General features: G+C 39.7%; 1 protein-coding gene across 2 annotated transcripts in view; it reads right to left on the reverse strand.

The window, feature by feature from the left end:
* Nucleotides 1-290: 290 nt before the first annotated feature.
* Nucleotides 291-22,218, reverse strand: part of VEPH1 (ventricular zone expressed PH domain containing 1) — a 214,294-nt gene continuing 192,366 nt past the window's right edge. For both annotated transcript variants that reach the window (XM_007106883.3, XM_007106884.3), the window contains 3 exons: nt 21,756-21,873; nt 4,581-4,717; nt 291-751 (listed from right to left, as the gene is read on the reverse strand). In XM_007106883.3, coding sequence (XP_007106945.2) covers nt 515-751; nt 4,581-4,717; nt 21,756-21,873 — 492 coding nt within the window. In that variant the 3' untranslated portion in view covers nt 291-514. The remainder of the gene's footprint in view (nt 752-4,580; nt 4,718-21,755; nt 21,874-22,218) is intronic.

Consider the following 22,218-nt stretch of genomic DNA (forward strand, 5'->3'; position numbering starts at 1 on the left):
ATATCCAAGTATCTAAACTTTAGATCATATTATGTGAACCTAAAAGGAATAATCAAATAAGGAGTTCTGAAGGACATTTAATTACATAATTGGCTTAACTTGAGAACCATTTTACAAAGTGTTAGTCTCACTTGCATTAGGAGAGGATAAATGTAATTATATTTCTGTAAGTAAGTTATATGGTTTTCCTCAGTGTTCATCAATTTGACTTTTCCTTGTAGATTTTTTTTTCTTTTAATACTTTTGACAGATTATTTTTCATCAGAAGTAGGTAATCTTTCCTTAGGATAGGTAGTTCAGGTATCTTGTTCTGGAGTTAATGCAAATGCCACGTGGATCTGAAATGTACTCAGGATCTTGCCACTTTTAGGTCCTGCTTCTTGGGGAAAACTGCTCCATTGGTATTTAATAAAAAAACAGCATGACATGGTGAATTTATCTCTTTTTCCTGACATTGGCAATGACAGTGCAATGCCCATTGTATACAACTGGTGTGAGGTTGGCTTGCAAATCCCTACAGATATGTGGTTACTTCCCTACTTTCCCTCTCTTTTGCTTGGGCAACTGCCACATTGATGCACTGGAGCCACTCTTCTGCATTCTTCTCATCCTTGGCCTTGAAAACATAGCTTTTATTGTCTGTGAAGATTTCGAAAGCCCGAGGGAGAGAGCGGTCCCTGCGTTTCTTGGCCACAACTTTCACACTCTGTACTTTGCTGAGTTCTATTGGTGAGTCATCAGGATCATCTTTCTGAAATGCATGGGAAGGAAAGAACATGAGCTAGTTTTCATAGTATGGAAAGATCCCTGGCTCCTGGAGAATTTTCTAAGAGGATCAGAATCCTTTCACTTCATGTGGCTTAAGACCTTTGTTATTTTGGGTGCTAAAGCCTCAGAGTCATTAGAGCAAATGAAGGAGTGAGCAACTGGCTTTTTGTTGTACTATCTAGGGTTGAAACAAAATAGCCAATTTATAGAAAATTATTATACAGTGGGAGTGGTAAAAATGCTTGATTCCTATTTTGTTGACTTTATGACATTTTCTACTGATATTAACACTGTATTAATAGAGCAAAATGCAGCAGTACAATTTGGGGTAATATTAACTCAGAATTTGAGATAATTTTACAGGCTTGAAATTGAATTTTCTTTTGTGTTACCTCTGAGAAAGAGGTATTAATTGAACAAACAGGGTTCCAATGTTTAAGTAGATGAAACTGATTTTGAAACTCTCTTGAGCTTTGGAAGCATGATTTGTCCACAAACATTAAGGGAAGGAATATTTAATGATGTTACATTTTCTTTGCATTAAAGCAGATGCTTAAGGATCTCTCTAACACCAGAGTCATCATGATGGGCTAGCATGAATATTTTTAAGGAGTCAGATACTTCTTTAAAGCAATTTCCAGTCTTTTAACATCCCTGAGCCCATTCTGTCTACTGGAGAATGTACCTGTGTTTGAGAATCTTGCCAACCCTCTTTTCCCATCTCCCTTTCACAATCACCCTTCTCTCACTTTGCAGTGGGAAGCTATCTTTTTCATTTGTCCTAAACTTTCTATGGTGTATTGTCCACCTTGGAAAAATCTCAGGAGCATCAAACAAAAAGAGTAATTCAAAATACTGATGTCAGCAGAATAGAGAGTCCAGAAATAAACCCACCTATGGTTTATTAATCTTGAACAAAGGAGGCAAGAATATACAATGGGAAAAAGACAGTCTCTTCAGAAAGTGGTGTTGGAAAAGTTGTACAGCTGCATGTAAGTCAATGAAGTTAGAACACACCCTCATACCACACACAAAAATAAACTCAAAATGGAGTAAAGACTTAAACATAAGACATGACACCATAGACCTGTTAGAAGAGACCATAGGCAAACCATTCTCTGACATAAATAGTACCAATGTTTTCTTAGGTCAGTCTCCCAAGGCAATAGAAGTAAAAACAAAGTAAACAAATGAAACCTAATCAAACTTACAAGCTTTTGCACAGCAAAAGAAACCATAAACAAAACGAAAAGACAAACTACAGAATGGGATAAAATATTTGCAAATGATGCGGCTGACAAGGGCTTAATTTCCAAAATATGCATACAGCTCATACAACTCAACAACAAAAAAGCAAACAACCCAATGGAAAAATGGGCGGAATACCTAAATAGACATTTCTCCAAAGAAAAAATACAGATGGACAATAGGCACATGAAAAGATGCTCAACATTGCTAATTATTAGAGAAATGCAAATCAAAACTATAGTGAGGTACCACCTCACACCGCTCAGAATGGCCATCATTAAAAAATCTACAAATAACAGATGCTAGAGAGGGTGTGGAGAAAAGGGAACCCTCCTACACTGTTGGTGGGAATGTAGGTTGATGCAGCCACTATGGAAAACACTATGGATGTTCCTCAGAAAACTAAAAATAGAATTACCATATGATTCAGCAATCCCACTCCTGGGCATATATCTGGACAAAACTGTAATTCATAAAGATACTTGCACCCCTATGTTCATAGCAGCACTATTTACAATAGCCAAGACATGGAAACAATCTAAATGTCCATCAACAGATGAATGGATAAGGAAGATGTGGTACATATATACAGTGGACTATTACTCAGCCACAACCACTGAGCCCACGTGCCACAACTTCTGAAGCCCGCGTGCCTAGAGCCCGTGCTCTGCACAAGAGAAACCACCGCAATGAGAAGCCCACACACTGCAACGAAGAGTAACCTCCGCTCACCGCAACTAGAGAAAGCCTGTGCACAGCAACGAAGACTCGATGCAGCCAAAAAAAAAAAAAAAAAAAAAAGTGAAAATAACACTATAATATTTTAGTTCTTACTTTAAAATGCACATTTTCCTCATTTACAAGAAAAGCCCTTTATGATGTGGCTGTAGCTTCAGCTGGACTGCTGACCACTGCATGGTTACTGTCTCCCTGGGGATGAGAGGGATTTTGCTGTGGTTTTCACGCTATATTATATTATTTCCTAATATTTGAGCCAAATGTTCTGTCATAGTTCTGGAATGTCAAACCATTATTTCCTGATAAAGATGTCAAATAAGTTAGCCAATTATACAATAGCTTATTCTCTAAACTTTATTAAAAAGCTCTGAATCAAGAAGTATAAAGGTCATTATTTGAGTTCAGGAAAAACATTCTTATGCACTAATTCTACTTTGTTAATGCATAAAGAGGGATCTGAAAAATCACTACATCTTAACTTCTATTCTGATTTCTTTAATAAAGACAGGAAATTCAAATGGTCATTTTAAATACTTTAAAATGTTCTTTTTCATTCAAAAAGTTAATGTGAAGTCTTATTAACTAAAAGAGCATTGATCAGAATTCGTCATAATTCAGATACACCATACTTGATTCCTGTTGAGTAGTAAGTTCAAATAAATTTTGTAGTGAGCACTCCAAAGATATAGTGCATGTGCTCTTAGTGAAATGTAATTTTTAAGTAATTTAACACTCTCATTAATTAATTCAGACACAGTTTGGTTTGCCACTGACCCTGTATTTTAAGTGTACATGGGAAGCTGGACAGTGTACTCATTTAAGAACATGCTTTGGTGTCACACTGCCTGAGCCTAACTCCAGTTCTACCCTTTCTCACCTTACTGGCTCTAACCTTGGACAAGCCCATCAGTCTCTTTGTGCCTCAGTTTCTCCATCTATAAAATGGCATAACAATAGTGCTGACCTCAAAGGATTGTTCTGAAGATAGATAGAGGCAATCCAGTGTGGCATGTGAGAAGCTCTGAGAAGTTATTATTATTATATCTCAAAATGGTCAAGAAGTAGGTCAACATTTCATGCTCCCTCATCTGTAATGAGTAGAGTTTAATGATAAATAAAACTGATTTGAAAAGAAAGGGATAACTTTGCATTGTTGATTGCAATAGAATATTATTTCACAAGTTTCCCATTGAAAATTCATAATATGAATATTTACTGAGCATCCTACTTCAGATTGAAAATTATATTAAATGAATATTTATTAATTCTTTCAGAATTCTATTCTATTCATTAACTGAATATTAAATGAATGAAAGATAGTAATATTTTTCCCTAATCAGAATTGATTAATATTTTTCCCTAATCAGAATTGAATTTGGTTGACTATAAAAAGTACTTAAAATAAATCAGCCTTTTTTTCTTCCTCCCTGCCTACTGTCTCCTTCGTCAGGTCCCCACCTCCAAATATAACCTTCAATCCTAAAAGAAGTCAGAGTCAATGTCATAAGCCACACATTTACTTAGGTGATTCACAAGGAAACAGAAGGTACGGTATTCAAGTCGAGATCCCCGGGTACACCTTCTGTGGTTCGTCTTCTAAAACTTAAGTTAACCAAAAAACCCTCCCGTAATAAACTGAAGAGGTACAGTGAACCAACTAACATAGGAATGAACAGAATAGACAGTCAAAGGGGAATATATAATAAAATGACACTGTAAAATGGAGAAGGAAAAAATTATTGGCCTTTTAACTCAAGACAAAATGCCTAGCTGGCAGAGATCAAGACCTTAAAAATGCAAGTGTAAAAGTTGGTAGGGGTACTTACAGACTTTCCTTTTTGAAACAGAAGTTGATTTCCAGCCAGTGTAAAATAGCGGGTTTTCCACCTTTTGATGAACTTCCACCTGACTTGCTTCTCTTTAAGTTTTCCTTCTATGAGAGGCTGGCCATCTTGATTTACAACTGTTGAAGGTAACAGAATGATCAAGCCATTTATTTTCCATTATTTATTTGGCAAGTGATCAAAAGTCAGAATTGTACACTGAACCAGACCCAGTAAGTACATTTGGATAGTGGGCTAACAAATTATGAATTTGGTTAACCTTCCCCCTTTGTCCCTAAAAGAATGCACAATTTAGATATGATAATGGGAAAGTGTTGAAAGCCCTCATTGAGATTTGCAAAAGGAACATAGTTCAGGAAAAGAGCATTTGGTTAGCAGTTTTTTAAGGTTCATCCAGACATTCAGCTTTCTGTGCTTCCTAACTCCTTTGTTTCATGGTATTCTGTTCACATGAACTGCTTAAAAATATAGCTTTATAAATAATCATAAACCAAGTATATTTAGCTATTTGGCAGCAAAAGTCAATGTAGTGTCCAAAAGATGTGTTTTTCTGAATCCTTAACAGCTGCAAAGGCAAACTTACCTAACTCTTTTGAACATGATTTTTCCACTCTGGAACACACACACTCTATCTCCACTGTCCATATGTGAATCTTCGCCTAGTTAAAAACTGATCATTTCATGTTTCAACTCAAACGTTGCTTCCTCTGGGAGACCTTTCCCAAACCCAGACTCGAGTGACTTTGTCTTCTATACGTTCTCAAAGCAACTGGCATGTTTCTTTTCTATCAGGTATCATCATTTGTAGATGATTATTGGTATTTACCTTATTAATGTCTTTCTTTCCCATTCAACTGAAAGCTCCATGAGGGCAGCGTCTTTGCTTTGTTCACTATTGTTACATCAGGCATCTAACCTAGTATGGAGTCTATAAATTTTTGTTGAATGAATGAATGAATGGATTCATTTTACATTGAAGTAGAGTGTGTATGATTACACATAACCGTAGAATTAGAAGACCAGTTACAATGTCAGAAGTTTAAATGTTGAACTGAAGAATTCCATTTGTTTTACCAACTAATAAGATTCACTCTTCAAATTTCAAATTCATGTGAAAGCATCCGATTTCTGGGGAGTATGACAATATTTATTTATATACATTAATGTTCAATTTTCATAGCACCTTGAAAGTAATGAAATTTGTTCATTACTATGAAATTTGGACAGTACCTCTTTAACCATATGAACACAACCTATCCTTCCCATCTACCATTTCTCTTATCTAATGTAGGTAAAAAAATTACCTCAGACAGGGGATTTTTCCACCTTAACAGCACTGTTGGGGTAAGAATAATGCAATGTATAGTTTTTATAAACAAAGTTCTATTAAAGTTAATCTAGCTTTTTCCCCTTCTTGTCTGATGACTTGTCAATTGGATATTCCATTGCCAATCCCAAATTAAGGCTAATAACTGAAACAATATATGAAATATATTGTCAGATAGTGATAAGGTTTGATGAAGATAGAATAGAGAGTGAGTGACTTGGGGGTTGGTGCACATGCATTTAAGTGGTCAGGAAAGAGCCTGCATATTTGAGGTGGCATTTAATCTGAGGCTTCAGTGATGAGTAGTGTCCCCTACTTTCTGCGATGCTCCATGGTGGCTAGTACTAGGCATAGCAGAGGGTATGGAAAGCAGTCACTAAAGAATCATTGACAATCAATGTCAAGAAAATTATCTCAGTGTTCTGCTTTGCTTTACTAGGAATCATGTGATTTAGAGCTTTCTTAAAGCTAGTATGCTCTTTGCAAATTTAAATTTTCCATAAACACAGTGCTTGCTTCCTTTGTGCAGCAGGTAAAGCACTTAGGACATCATATCTTCCCCACGTGATATTGGTCCTAGAGGGCGGGAACAGCCTGCTTGCCATGTGCTCACAGTGTCGGCCTGGGCTAGGGGTTCCGTGAATGTCTGCTAACACGTGCTGTTGAGTCATGAAGAATGCAGCAGCCTGTCTGGGAGGAGGAAGGGAAGGTCCAACAGAGGTCCAAGAGGAGAAAACAAAGCAACAAGCAACTAAGTAACAACAAGGAAAAACCCAAGCCAAAAATAGGATTAAGTTTTTTCTAAAACACCCATTTCCTATGCTTTCAAATTAGAAAAAAATGCTGATCTAATTGTAATGTTGAAGGATTTCTGAATAACAATTCAGAAGAGTTAGATTTGAGTCCTCTTAACCACTGATTTCTGCTCAGCAAAGAGGAAATAATAATCGCTCCCACCTGCTTTACAAGGATGTTGAGAGATCAAAAATCAAATTAAAGAAATTTATGTGAGGACACTAGGTAAGTAGCAAAGAACTATTACCCCTGCCCCCCTCTTTTATTAAAGAACTTACTTCACCTTTTGTAACCACATTGCTGTCTTGCCATTTTTAATGGTAAGATGATTTAATATAATGCAATGTCATTTGATAACAGAACATTTTTCCAGTCTTTCTCCCATATTTACTCAAAGAAACATCTGAAATTGTCATTATATCTGAGCTGATTTGAAATCACGATTGGTTTAGGTAATATTCAAGCACAGGTGTCCTTCTAGATCTGACATAGGGAATTAGCTACAAGAACTTCTCCTCAACATAGATCCAAATCTCAAGGCAGGTCCAAATGTTTCACTTTAAGTGTATGTGACGGAAGTCACACTTGGCAAAATAGTTGAAGGAATTGTTTGAGACATGGAGTGGCTGGGATATCATACCCACATACCCACATGCCCACAATGACCGTGAGAGACTCCAGAGAAAATGATAGGCTTACTGGAGAACAAAAGGATGAAGGATGATGGAGAAATACTGCTAAGTGAAGACTTTTCACTGTAGCCCAGTGAAAGTGGATCCCAGGGGAAAAGTCCATGGAAAGGATTTTAGGAAGGAAATGTTAGCAGCACTTTAAACTAGCTGCATGTTAGGGCCTTAATTTGGGCATCAGAGTCAGCCTCAGATAATATGTAAAAGCCAGGCTATTTGTAGCTGTAGGATTAATTTAAAAATAGTTTCAAAATGCAAAAAAAAAAAAAAAAAGACTTAAATTTTTTTCCAGTGGCTATCCCAGGTCCTAAAAATTTTTTTTATTATAATTATGTCTGGCTTATGCATGACTGGCCATGTGTCCTTTTAATAGGTCTATTGCCCATAGCATGTCCTGGTAAGCAATCATTCTCATATGATATTGCAGTCTCTTCATGGTCAAAACCGGAAACTAATTCTTTCTAAGGATGATCATATTCCACTTGAAAAATAACATGTGGAATGAGACTATGAGGGAATGATTGTGTGTCTAAAACTATCTTGTTTGCACATAATGCATAAAGGATATTTAAATATTTTCTCTCTCGCCAATTAACACATTATTTCATTCAAAGCACCACAATTTGGCTAAGACATTCTTTACCAAGCAGGATCTGTTCCTTTTTTAAATTATCAGTTGGCTGAAAAAACTATGGAATATTAAGCTGAATTCTCTAGTGCAATTGGAACCCAAACTATTACCATGTTTATCAACTTAAACGTCTTTTAGAATGCTAATACAAATGGTCATATATTAATTGTATTCCTTTTGTGCACCAAGAGTTGAAAATATTTATGTTGATAAAAGATGAAATTTGAAGGTGTTAGTCTTACTCAACACAAAGTTGGTGAATAAGAGTGAAATAATATCAGACCCAGATACCTTAAAGCAAGAAAGAATATTCCTCTGTTGATGTACCAACCATATCCAGTCATCTCACACAGAATTTTGAGCACAGATAAGCTGTAAGGCACTGTGTATGGATCTGAGGGGGTCATAAAGCCCAGCTCAGAGAGAGCTTGAGTTTATCATCTTGTGGGGAGATAAAACATTTTACAAATTTGACAACTCAGTGTAGATTTTGGCAAGTGCCCCTGCAGAAGTAAAAGCCAAGCATTACAGAACTCAAAGAAAGGAAATTCTACTTCCAGCTGGGAGAGGGTGACAAGGGGGCTGGGCCCCCACTGAAGAAGGGAGAAAGGAACTTCTAGGAGTACAGAGAAGACCTGAGGTAAAAAGTGGGACATGTGAGGGAAAGTGCATGAAAAGAAAAAAACTTAAAGAAGCTGGAAGAATCAAGGAACTTGAAGCAAGTTCACTTCTTCTGTAAGTAAAGCAGTCACTTTGGTCAAATTCATGAGCTGAAGGTGGGGGATCGGCAGGCGATTCAAGATTTTTTGGTGTAAGATCCAGGAAAGAGATTGGGTATCAAATAGTCATGGGGAGGCCATATTGGACTTCATTTGAAAGTTCTTCTGAAATCCCATTAGAAAGGACCTTGCTTTTCTTAAGGACCAAGGAGGGGCCTAGAGCCTGTGAAGGTCCAGCCAGCACAGACATGAAGCCTACAGACCCCAGGTGGGATCTGCTATGGATCAGGCATAGTTGCAGCAGGAAACAGGGGGCACCTCAAGCTGGGCAACTGAGGGCAGTTAATAAAGGAACTATTTACACAGATGTGGGTAAGGTGTAGGAAAAGCACCTTAGTACTCTGGGGTCAGGAGCCAGGAGGAGGCATAACACCCCTCTCTGGCTGAAGAGGAAAGCGAAGAGAACAGTTAGGACCCAGAAGGAGACCTGTATGCAAGAGTGCTGCCTGACAGGAGTTGTGGCTGTGGATTGAGGACACAGTCAACCTGCGGTGACCAAGCAGGGAGGGAGTCAGGAATAAATAAGTAGACCTTACTCTGCTCCCTCCCTCTGATCTCCTGCCAGAATGTAACTGAAAGCCAGAGGTAAGGAGAATGGAACACCCTGGAGAGGCACCTATTCTAACATGGGTGTAGGAAGCAGAAAAGCTTCCTGGAGAATATGTGTCTGAGCTGAATTCTGAAGGACAAGTAGCAGTGATGAAGGTGAAGTGAAGAAGGATATTCTGAAAAAAAAAAAAAAAACCCAAAACATATGCAAAGGGCTGAGGCTGACAGAGGGGGCATGAAATGCATTATAGGAACTGCCACTCATTCTTTGTGATGGAACCTGGTGGGGCTTGGCAAACAAGAGATGAGATGTGAGATTCAAGAAGAGACTCATCCTAAAGATCCCTGGACATTGTGCAAAGTGGAAGCTAATACTTTGTAACATAACATCGTAAAAAATAATAATTTCTGTAGTCATATAACCCCTTTATCTCAAGAGCACAAGAGCTCAATAATTCAAGGTTTCCACCTTGTTTTAAGATCTGTTGTAATTGTGAATATGTTTTTAGCCAATTATAATCTAGTTAAACATAGTGTGTTGGACGCCATGTTTACTCCTTACTATAATAAATCATACAGGGCTGTACCAAAGACTTTCTCTGGCCTAGGCCTAGGGTTGATGAAGTAAGGGCAGTGACTTTGGAGTCAGAGCTCAGCTGAAGTCCAGAATCTGTCACTTTAACAGCTGACTGGTCTTGTACAAGTTGTTTAACTTCACTGAGCTTCAATGTCCTCTTCTCCAAAGATGTCATGCTTAACAACAGGGCCACTGTGAATGGCTGTGCAGGCTGTTCACTGCACAAGAGCACTCAGCGAAGGGGTAAGTAGGGGCTGAAATTCAGCCCAAATTTTGCTGTTTAAGTCTACACCCCCAAGTGGACATCATCCACCATAAATAAAGGCACAAAAATGCTGTAAAGGTTAACAGTAGCCTTGCTTAACTAAGTCCTGGTACATAATAAGGGCTCAACAAAGAGTAGCTACTATCATCATGATCATGACCATGATCATGAACATAAAATCATCATCATCTCTTACTGTGATGATGAACAGGTTTTTATAAATACCATATCCTAATGACTTTAGGATAAAACCTGTCTCCCGGGCTTCCCTGGTGGCGCAGTAGTTGAGAATCTGCCTGCCGATGCAGGGGACACGAGTTTGAGCCCTGGTCTGGGAAGATCCCACATGTCGCGGAGCAACTAGGCCCGTGAGCCATGGCCGCTGAGCCTGCGCTCTAGAGCCCGTGAGCCACAATTACTGAGCCTGCGCGTCTGGAGCCTGTGCTCTGCAACAAGAGAGGCCACAATAGTGAGAGGCCCGCGCACCGCGATGAGGAGTGGCCCCCACTTGCCGCAACTAGAGAAAAGCCCTCGCACAGAAACGAAGACCCAACACAGCCATAAATAAATAAATAAATAAATAAATAAATAAATAAATAAAATTTGAAAAAAAACAAAAACCCATCTCCCTCCCTCCAATTAAGAATGTAATGAAACTTATACTATATTAAAATGTTAGGAACAGTGAGAGAATTCAGAGTAAGACAGGAAACACTTTTAAAGTTCAAGGACTGCAGGCTTTGAACTTGAGGTGTCACAAGCAATTCAAAGAGTCCCAAAGGAAGGTGAACTCTTCTGTTGTTGAGTAACAGATCCACTTATTCACAAAGACTGCCATATTCAGGCTAATCCAATAGTGGATTGGGCTGCACTGGGAGCCTTTTCCACACCATTGGTGGTCGCTCCCTTTTATTCCGGAGTTCCTGCTTACTCTTACGACAGTAGGTGGTGACACGTCCCCCACCATTAACTACTATTCACATTGTACTGACTTCTATCCATACCCCGAAGTTCCTTATATGTATGCTTTTTGGCTTATGCAACTTTCGTCTTGAAAATATTGCATTGTACAAGAATAATTAAGACGGTTGTGAATTTAATTTGTGATATTCGAATTCTTAGGTATTTTTTCTTGATTGTTCAAGACAAATACCTTCAAAAGAAAGCATATTCTGGGCTTCCCTGGTGGCGCAGTGGTTGAGAATCTGCCTGCCGATGCAGGGGACACGGGTTCGTGCCCCGGTCCGGGAAGATCCCACATGCCGCGGAGCGGCTGGGCCCGTGAGCCATGGCCGCTGAGCCTGCGCGTCCGGAGCCTGTGCTCCGCAAGGGGAAAGGCCACAACAGTGAGAGGCCCGCATACCGAAAAAAAAAAAAAAAAAAAGAAGGCATATTCTGGAAGAAAAAACGTAAATCTCAAATACTTAGTTTTAAAATAAGAACTGAGAAAAAGTATGTCTTTAAAAAAATTTTCCCTTGAAATGACTGTTTCTGGGAATTACAGCTCCTGTACAGTCTGTGGGGAATTATTTTTTATGTATTGAGAGTCTCAAATTTACTTCAATTCCCTTCTATGGTTTTACTGATTTTCTTGTATGTGTGCCAGTTCTAATAAAGCCAACTCTAATTACAGAGGATATGCTTAAAGAGGGATAGAATCATTAAATGAGGAGGTCATAGGAGCCACATTTAGTAGGCTGAGCATCTGTGGTTTCTGAAATCACTAAGGATCGTAACAAATGGCATGTTTCGTATGAATATCCAGGCAGTGTTTTAGAAGCCCATATTTCCTTAAAGTAGTAAATAAACAAGGAGGTATCATCCAGCATCCATTTTGTAACATCCTACAAGATGCATGGGGTCCAAAAAAGGACAAACTCATTTTGACAGCAGCCCTTTGAGGGCACTTTCACATGTGCCGAATGGCTTCCTTTCTCAGTAATTTCATACCCATCAAAATGTAGTCTGCTTTCTAGGCTTCTCTATTAATCACTGAAATATTGTTCTAAAAAAAGCCTCAGAACTACTCTTTTATAAGCTTGTAGAGCAGTGTTACCCAAACTGTGTTCTGAGGGCCACCTACATCAGAATTACCTGCTGGCTTCTTAAAATGCACACTACAAGGAACCACCCCAAACCTACTGAAGCATAATTTTGGGGTAGGGTAAGGGACCCTGCATTTTTAACAGGATCCCCAGGTTATTCTAACATAGCTCAGGAACTTCTAGGAAATGATAGTAGCCTCATGGTAGATGACAGTAATAGGTCATACAATATCCAAAATAGTAAAACTGCAAAACCAATAGTGGGAAGAAAATTGTTATGACCTTTCCATAAAATTAAAGAATAGGATAGCAGTATAAGATCATATGCATGTCCTTGGCTTAAGTTAATAGAGTTATAGGAGAAAATGTTCAGAATCAATGTTTGTGGACTTTGGCTTACTTATGGTTTCATCAGTGAAAGAAAAATTCTAAGGTCACTTGCCAAGAATGTAACCTGCTCAGTAAGTTCTGAGCAGTAAGTATGGTCACCTTTGTGCCCTTATGGGAACCTATCAAAGAAGACTGGCCCAGACTTGCCCAGTAATGACTGACAGGGACCAATGGGAAAAGATTAGCGGTGGTAGAAATGAATGGAGAGAATTGCTCAATCTTATTCTTGAACTTTGAATAAAAAAGAGTTCCATACACACTTCCCATGTTGGTCCCATGCTGTCATCTCATTAATATGATATCATGGATAGGTATTGCTGGCAACACCTGACCATAGGATTTTAGACAGTTTAAAATGTTGAGTGCTTTCCCGCACGGCCTTGACATTGTACAGCTTTCCTTGCATGGGAAAAAATAGATCTGACACACTTGTACCAGCTCTGTGATAAGGAGGGTCACCTTGTTTGGGCTGTACAAGTTGCACACGTTAGCCATTGTCCCTCCTCCATGCACGTACATTCTTGGTGTTTAAGAACATTCTAAGGTGTGTCTACACTGCTTTTGTGGAATTACTTAACACAAGTTCCATCTGTTGTGGTTCAATACTTGGCCTCAAACCTTTTGGCAATAAATAGAAGTTTTACAATGTCTGCATTGGAAGCTTTATCTATAACATATACACCATAACACTGTGTGTATTTGACATACATACATACACACACAATAACTCACTCTCTGTTAAATAAAATGATCTCTCATAGTACTTTTGAGAAGAGCTTATTTAAGAAAATACTGTTTATACAAAGAATATGTTTGGCACAAAAGATACACTGCAAATGTCATCATATGAATACCTTGTTTCTCTTACAATGAATTATTGTGAATTCATTAATTTGTTTTTTGTCACCACTTGCCTAAGAAAAATTTTACTAAAAATTTTTTGCGAAAATACAAAATTGGTCATTCATTTATTTGGCAGATATTTATTGAGTATCTATTGTGTGCTAGGGGCTGAGGATAGATGGATGAGGGGGACTCCCTCCATAGAACTTGTTTACTGCAGGAAGTAGACATTAATCAGATAATCACATGCAAAAGCCAACCAAACGAAAGAATAACAGCAACAAAAAACAAGATGACAGGTATATCATTATAGGGAGAGCTCCGAAGTATTTTGAGGACCTTAGCATAAATCAGGAGGTTATAGAAAGGCAATGAATCTGAGTTGCAATGGGAAAGCTAAGATCTACATTAACTAGGTGATGAGGGGAGAAAGGGCACTCCTAGCAGAAGAACAGCAGATACAAAAGCATAGTGGCAGGAAGAAGTGAGGTAAGTATAAGAAACTGAAAGGAGTTCTTTCTGGGGAGAGCGGAGAAGAACAGATGGCACTGGGGACAAGAGGAGGCTGGAAAGGCTGGGAGAGAGCATTGCATGTGAAGCTCTCAGGCACATGATATGGAGTTTGGTCTTTAAGCTAAGAGCTGTGGAAAGCCATTGAAAGGTTTTATGCAGAGAGTGGTCCCATCAGATTTGTGCCTCGAAGAGGTCATTCTGGCTGCAATGTGGGAAGGAGGTTGGAAGGTTCAAGTAGCACAGTCAGGAGGCTATTGCCATTATTTTAGGTAAGAGGTGATGGTAGTTTGCTTTAGGGCAATGGAGAGAGGTGGACAGAGTTGAGCACAGTTGAGAAGGTAAATCCACCATACTGGGTGATAGATTAGATAGGGGTAGGAGAGAGGGCAGTGGGTCTCTGGCTGATGCATCAGAATGAGTGATGTTGTATTTACTGAAATGGGGAATGCTGGAAGAAAATCAAGTGTTGTTTGTTTTTTCTTGGGGGGGTGGAGGGGACAAGGGCGGGACACTTATGAGTTTTAATTTAAATGAACTGAGTTTGAGATGCCTTTGAAGTACCAAGCAGGCAATGGGAGAAGTCAATCAGAGGAGGGGCCTGGACTGCAGATACACATTTGGGAGTTTTGTCATAGAAGAGGTTACTGAAGCCGCAGAAGCAGTGGAGATTGACAGGGGAGAGAGTTACAGTGAGGGGAAGAGAGGTGCTCTGACAATGAATAGGTGGATAGAGGAAGGTGGGCCCGGAAAGGAGGCTGAGAAGGAGTGTCTAGAGTAGGAGGGAGACCCAAGGAGTGCTGTCTCAGAAGGCAAAGGGAGAAATGTTTGAGGAAGGAGGAATTGGCCAACAGAATTGAATGCTGCTTAAGGCAAGTGACACAAGGACTGAACATACCCCGGGCCTGGGACCTGCATGGTCTTAAATGACCACAGAGTTAATGGGCTTAGAGGCCAGATTAGAGAGGGTTGAGTCAGGAGGAGAAGGAGGCAGGGAAATTCAGAGCGAGCAATGACGGGACTCTTTGGGCTTTAAAGAGGAGGTGAGAGAGAGGCAGTAGGTAAAGGGAAAGGAGACGTTAAGCCAGTTGAAGGTGTTTAAAAGCCCATGGGGGTTAAAGTTGGAGGGAGAAATTGAATAAAAAAGAGAGAAAGGGTAATCTACGCTGTGGAGCTTCTGAGAAGGTGGAAGGGATGAGATCCAAGGCAAAATATGAGGTATTTGATGACTTCATTCTCAGTGGCCGCTAAACGCACTTATATGTCTTTTACATAGGGGAGCTTGTGGCTGAAAAATAAATTTCATTGCTAATGTATTTGTATAGGTAGATAAAAAATTAAGATTACTCTGAAGGGTGATGACTAGAGCTCTTTTAAAAGATATTAAGTTCTTTATTTCAAAAAACTACATAAAAATTCTTATGTCACTTCAAATCTGTAAAGTGATAGAGACTGATTTATTCACTCTAGTCTGCCTTTCTAAAGCATGCTTCTCCTCCTCCACGTGTTGTCTTGACTCAGCTTATTCTCTGAGTGGAAGAGGACACGTTTCAATGCCTGATGATTTGTTTGTGGGTAACCACAGAGTGATTCACGCTTTGCTGCAAGTAAACTTTCAGCCTATCAAGATAAGATTGTAGTTGACCCAATACGGAAAAGGCAGATTAGTATAGTGACGCTGGTTGAAAAATGGAAATTAACCCCTGAAGGGTATTAGGCTACTGATCTTAGCTTATTTCTCATAGAGGCTCACAGGTTATTAGCAAGGTTACTATGAGCTCTGTGTGTATTGAAACCGTTCAGTAAAATATTAAAATTGGGTATCCATATAGTGTTGAAACTTTGTACATAGCAACATTTTCTTCTTATAAAAGCTTACTTTGCAAAAGCTGCTATTCCAAGGTTTCAGTTTAGTAAGTTATTTTTTTTTAATTTTGAGAAAGAATTAGATTTTAAAGTTGCATTTCAAAACAAATCCTATTTCTTCTGTCATCATCCTATCACTTTACATGATCCATGAATTACTCAATCATCCATCTATATGCCAAATACTTGTTAAACGCTACCATGTGCCAGGTACTGGGTAGGGCATACAAAGAAGAATAATGGATGGTTTTTCCACCTCTAGTTTACTGTCTAGTGGGAGAGATTGATGGCAATGTGCTGTGTACACTACAGAAGGTGTGGGCAGAGAATGGAAAGGACAGAGAGGAGAGAGTTTATTCTGTTGGGGTGGTGTGTCCATGTATGCCAGTGTGTAGGCACGTGTGTGTGTGTGTGTGTGTGTGTGTGTGTGTGTTTGTATGTGTGTGTGTGTGAGAGAGAGAGACAGAGACAGAGAGAATGTGAGTGTGGGAAGGCTTAACAGAGGGGCATAGAAGAGGAAGATGGGAAGAGGGGAAAGGGAAAAAGATTTCAGGATAAGGATAAGAACTTATCTGAGTTGATGAGCATGTATTTATTTTGTCATTAACTAATTCAAAGTATCTTTGAACAACAGTCTGGGGTTCAGTTTTATGAACCAAGTCATTAACAGTATATATGTGTGAAAATGTGAAGTTATCCTGCTCGACCACTGCCCTGTTTTTGGCATTCCAACCACATTTAACATGGAAGACAACATGCTCACACACTGTGGTAGGAGGGAAGGAATCATAAGACAAACCCGGTCACTGCATAAATCCAAAGTGGGTTTTCTTTTGTCACCCTTAAAGTTCTGTGAAATTTGGCACTAAAATTAAATGCAAAAGTTTCATATTAATGGACCCACAGGCTATTTATGTCTTACGAGTTCAGTCCTCAGAGGTCATTTAGCCCATTTTCTTTTCTTTTTTTCTTTTTCTTTTTTTTTTTTTGCCGCGCGGCATGCAGGATCCTAGTTCCCTGACCAGGGATCGAACCCGTGCCCCTGCAGTGGAAGCACGGAGTCTTAACCACTGGACCACCAGGGAAGTCCCTAGCCCATTTTCATGTTGGTGTCTGGAGTGGAAAGCCATCTAGCCCACGCTGAAGGTGTCCAGCAAAGGAGAGCCACACTGCTGTTACCAGTTTCTAGTGTCTGAAGAAAATCTACTGACAGAGGTCTTTCTTATCCTGATAGCATTTTGAAACCATCTCTATTTGCCCATGTGATGTAATGGACAGCATGTTCTTATAGCACAAATGTTTGAAATCAACTTCTAAAGAAGAATCATGATAGATGGTTGAAGTCTGTCTGAAAAAATGTCTTTCATTCTCTTTTATAACCTAAGGAGACCTCCTACAGACAATCATATTCAATATCTAAATATCCAGTGATTAAGAGAGTGATCACACTGGCAAGCACTCAGATCTAGAGGGAGACACAAGTGCCAAAACCAAGACATCTCTGAGTTGTTTTCTGGAGAGTGTAAGAACAAAGGCATCCCATGTGTCTCAAGAAACAAGAGTGAAAGTCACGATTTAGTTCCTCCTCTTCCTTTAAAAAAAAAATGTGACTGAATAGACAGCCAGATGTGTTCCAGGACGGTCCAGCTGATTAATTCTTACTGTTAACATGCACTAGCAGTTCCAGGACACAGGGATGACTGATAAAAGGATTTGTTTGGTTTTCCAGAAATGGATTCTGTTCTGTTTGATCTATTTGCTCAATCTCTATTCTCTCATTCATGTGGGATAATGGGATTGGCAATAAACACCACCAAGCAACTCTCTGAGGACTCTTGAGTTACTTCAGTGACTTTCTAACCTTCTACTCTGTACTTTTACAAAATGATTATCAGAAATTGAATCAGCAATTGGAGGGATTGGAAATAGCTTATACATAACCATTTCCTACATGTAATCATTTCCCACACATTATCATACCAAAACCCCTGCTCATCTTTGAGTAGATTAAGTCATCAGAGAGGTATCAATAGATCACTCCTTGGTCTTTCCAATACAATATAACATTATGAAATAATTGTTCTTGTAATTTTCAATATTCCATGTGCTTAACTTGGATTTGCCCTAGAGATTGAAATTTCAGGTTCAGGAATTAACCTGGATTAAAATCCTAGCTGTACCACTTAGTAGCTGTGTGACCTTGGAAAAAGTACTTAACCTCTCTCTGTGTTTCAGTTTCTTGATCTGTAAAATGGACTCAATAATGGTGAGAAAAATGCATGTAAGACTTAGCACATAGTTAGTATGATAAATGCCAGCAATTATAATTTTAAGACCTTTACACTATGCTAGCATTTAGTTTCCTCTGACTTCACACCCAACTGGAAAAAATATATATTTTTCTGAATACCAAATAGTAAACTTCTGTGCGTTTCTGTGTGTTGATGGTAGAGTTGATGGGAAGATGACTGGGAGTTGGTGGGGTGATGTGACTTTTACCCGAGGATGGGAATGTCCTTAAAGTGACCATGGAAACCAGTTGATTTGCTGTCAGTTTCTGGAGTCCCACAGTTTAGTTTACACATTATTAAGAAGGATTTATATTTCAGGATGACTTTCCTGATGTCTAATTGAAATTTTCTAATGGCCTCATTAGAAAATATTGGAACAACAAATATTTGAAAACATTGTACCATTTGCCAATACCTTAAAAAAAAACCCAAATGCAATTTCTTCAGCCTTTTGTCCTAGACACCAATCCTATCTCTTTAGACCCCTCCTCCCTGAGGCTGACAGGGCATCTGGGCCTTGCAGGAGCGCTAACCAAACCAGAGCAGTAACAGGACTTGGGCACAGTACATCAGGAGCAAAGACAGGGAAGCAGACTCTGATGTATATACGGTGACTTCTCTCAAAGAGGAAAGAAGCACCAACCTCCATTTACCAGACTCAGAATGCAATGGGTATGGTATAGTGATGTACTTGATATTATTAACACATAATCACAATTTTGAAACATTTTAATATTCAAGATGTATTTGACTTTTCCATTTCTAAGTATTATTCATTCATTGACTGACTCAGCAGGTATTTATTGCATGCTAAAAATATACAAGGAAGTATGTTAGATTTTTCCATATATGTCTTCTGGCCCTAACTGGATTATGAATCCTTTCAGAGCAGAGATATTGTACCTTATTCATATTTTATCCCAAGGCTTAGCCTGGAGAAGACATTCAACCAACACAGCAAACGTGCATTTCATAAATGAAAAATGGGACGCAAGTACTATGCTAGCTGTGCATAACCAAATAACAAAATATTCCTATGTCTTGATCACCTTTAAACTTACAATTTAAGCATAACATGAATGCATATATCATCCCTATGAATAATATATGTGTCAGCAGTATTATGTTAGACCTTTCACTTAAATATATAATTTATATGCTATATAAAAATAAGAAAATTAGATCAACAACCTATATAAACTTTTCAGGGAGTCAAGAGTTTTTGGTGAAAATAATAATTTAAAATAGGATTTCTCTTAGATTCAAATGCCCTTTCATGGAGCAAAAGGAAATGAGCAAAGAAATCTAAGCACACTAAGATTTCGGCGCCAAACATTTTGATTCAATATGTTCTGCTATAAAATATTTGGCCTTGTTTGAATTTTTATTGCTATATGTTCTCAGTCTATATTTAACTGTGAGAAACACAAATAAGAACGAGTGAATGTGCAAAATGTTCTTTTCAAGTGCATGGCAGTGAATTTGAGAAAACATATGTTAAAGGAACACTTTGTGGTTTTAACTTGCAGGCCCTTTTCCTGAGCCTCCCTTGGCCAGATACGATTCAATGTTTATTGAACTAAGGTAAGGACTCAGCTTACTTGGAATGAAATTCTTAAGGCCCCCTCAGAGCCACCTCAGATAAGCACCTTACTTCGCCATGATCTCAAATAAGGTTTCTTTTATGCTTTGTCTTTTTCACAGGTGAAATAAGGTCTAATTAGAAAGTTTCATAATGGAGACATTCAGTTCCTCAATTCCTTCTTTGCTCAAATTAACTTTTTAAAAATTGGAGCATTCATTCTGGCATCAACTCAAACTTGATCTGTAATCAGCCAGTAATCTGTGCCTCACAAAGGCTGCTATCCTTAATGCCAGCTTCTTCCACCCATACCATCTCTGTGGGGTAATACATTTTAGTTGGTGCCTCTCCGAGAGCCCCTCACATTTCCATCTGGCCAAATAAACACATTTTTTTCCCGATTCAGTCTCAAATTCTTGGCTGAGCAAGAGGATAGACTTGCCACAATGGATGATCTTTAAGATGCACAAAATCCCCCAATTCAAGGAATGGGTACAGGTGGTATAATCAACGGCTCTCTAGAGGATGGTTCATCTACAAAGTGGTTTGTGTTCAACAGTGTTTTAATACCGTCCTCTTGGTCTAAACTGCAGTTCCTGAGCAGTGTCAGTGTTGAGAACTCTATGCCTTCTAAGAGGGCACATTGGTGATAAAATATTCTGTTCCCAAGGACAGCATAACTTTGTGAAGATTAGACTTTTTTTTTTTTTTTTTTTTTTTTTTTTTGAGGTACGCGGGCCTCTCACTGTTGTGGCCTCTCCCGTTGCGGAGCACAGGCTCTGGACGTGCAGGCTCAGCGGCCATGGCTCACAGGCCTAGCTGCTCCGCGGCATGTGGGATCTTCCTGGACCGGGGCACAAACCCGTGTCCCCTGCATCGGCAGGCAGATTCCCAACCACTGCGCCACCAGGGAAGCCCAAGATTAGACTTTTTATCAACCTATTTCCAATGGTCAGACTGGGGCAAGCGTAACTGGGAGGGAGCATGGAGAATTGGTTAAGAGCGTGGGCTCTGGAGTCAGATTGAGTTCAAATCCAGACACTGTTAACTTATTACCTGTGTGACCTCAGGCAGTTCCCAAATCCCTCTGTGCCTCAGTGGCCCCATCAGTAAAATGGAGATAATATTAGTACTAGCCTTATGAGAGTATGGTGAAGGTTAATCAGATACTGACATGTTTAACATAGAGCTTGGCTCAGATTCATGAACAATGATTATTTTTTAGGCAAGGTCAGTAGACCAAGTTCCTTGGGCAGCAGAAAGGAAGGGAAGTGTAAATAACCAGCTATGAAGCTATTTCTCAAATAATTCCCTACTCTTTAAATGTCTCACTTTTCACCCAGTTCAATCATCAAGCAAAAATGTAAGGGAGGCCTATGAGAGGAGGCGGTCTGTGCTACTATTCACTCATTTAGTGTGGTCTCATTTCTCTGGGGTTCTTGACAGGATGCTTGTTTTTCTCTAACCCTCAGGGTCATCGGGGTTGACATGAAGAATGTTTTCAGGGCAAAATGGCCAGTACCACTTTCTTTTTTTTTTTTTGCGATACGCGGGCCTCTCACTGTTGTGGCCTCTCCCGTTGCGGAGCACAGGCTCCGGACGCGCAGGCTCAGCGGCCATGGCTCACGGGCCCAGCCGCTCCGCGGCATGTGGGATCCTCCCGGATCGGGGCACGAACCCGTGTCCCCTGCATCGGCAGGCGGACTCTTAACCACTGCGCCACCAGGGAAGCCCAAGTACCACTTTCTTGATAGCCATATAATTGTAGGCATTGTTTCTCTTGCTCATTTCTCATTTATGTCTCTCTCCCTTTCAACACCCTCCCTTTTTCTCACTCCCACTTTGGTGAGATACCTTTCTCAGCATGAAGCAGAGGCAGTCAGGCACACCTCTGTGCATTATGCCAACTTAGGATGTTTATGCAATATGAAAGCCACCCAGAATGGTGGGGATCATGCATCCCTGTAAATCCCAGGGGCACAAGGGATTCTTAGCGGCCAGGGGAGGGAGGCTCTTACCAGTTGCTTTCTCAGGGTTGTTGCACATGAAGCATTGCCACGCTCCTGCTGCTTCGCTGAAGCCAAACACGTCAAAGAACCTCACTTCTTCCAGATGGAGCTGTACCTGGTCCAGATCCTGTTTCAGGAACACAAAGCACAAAGAACATAAGTGGGTCTGCCTGCCGCATAGCATTCTGAGAGGGGAAAAATGGGATATGGAAGCAGGACGTCCAGGGGTCAAATTCACTGCTAAGGACAAGGAGGGGGCATTGAGCAAACCTCTCTTGGCCCATTTTGGAACACAGCAGCCAGCTCAAACTCTTCCAGGGGAGTGCTCTTAAATGCAGAAGGTAGCCAGCATGGGCCCCAGGGCTGGGCGTCTGGTTGTGGGAAAGTGAAGTGGCCCAGAATGTTCTTACATCTAACAGCAGCTCCAGAATTTCTAAAAAGTTGGGGTATCCAAGTGGCAGTGTGGTTGAAA

This window comes from Physeter macrocephalus, chromosome 1, assembly GCF_002837175.3.
Source record: "Physeter macrocephalus isolate SW-GA chromosome 1, ASM283717v5, whole genome shotgun sequence".
Classification (NCBI taxonomy): Eukaryota; Metazoa; Chordata; class Mammalia; order Artiodactyla; family Physeteridae; genus Physeter; species Physeter macrocephalus.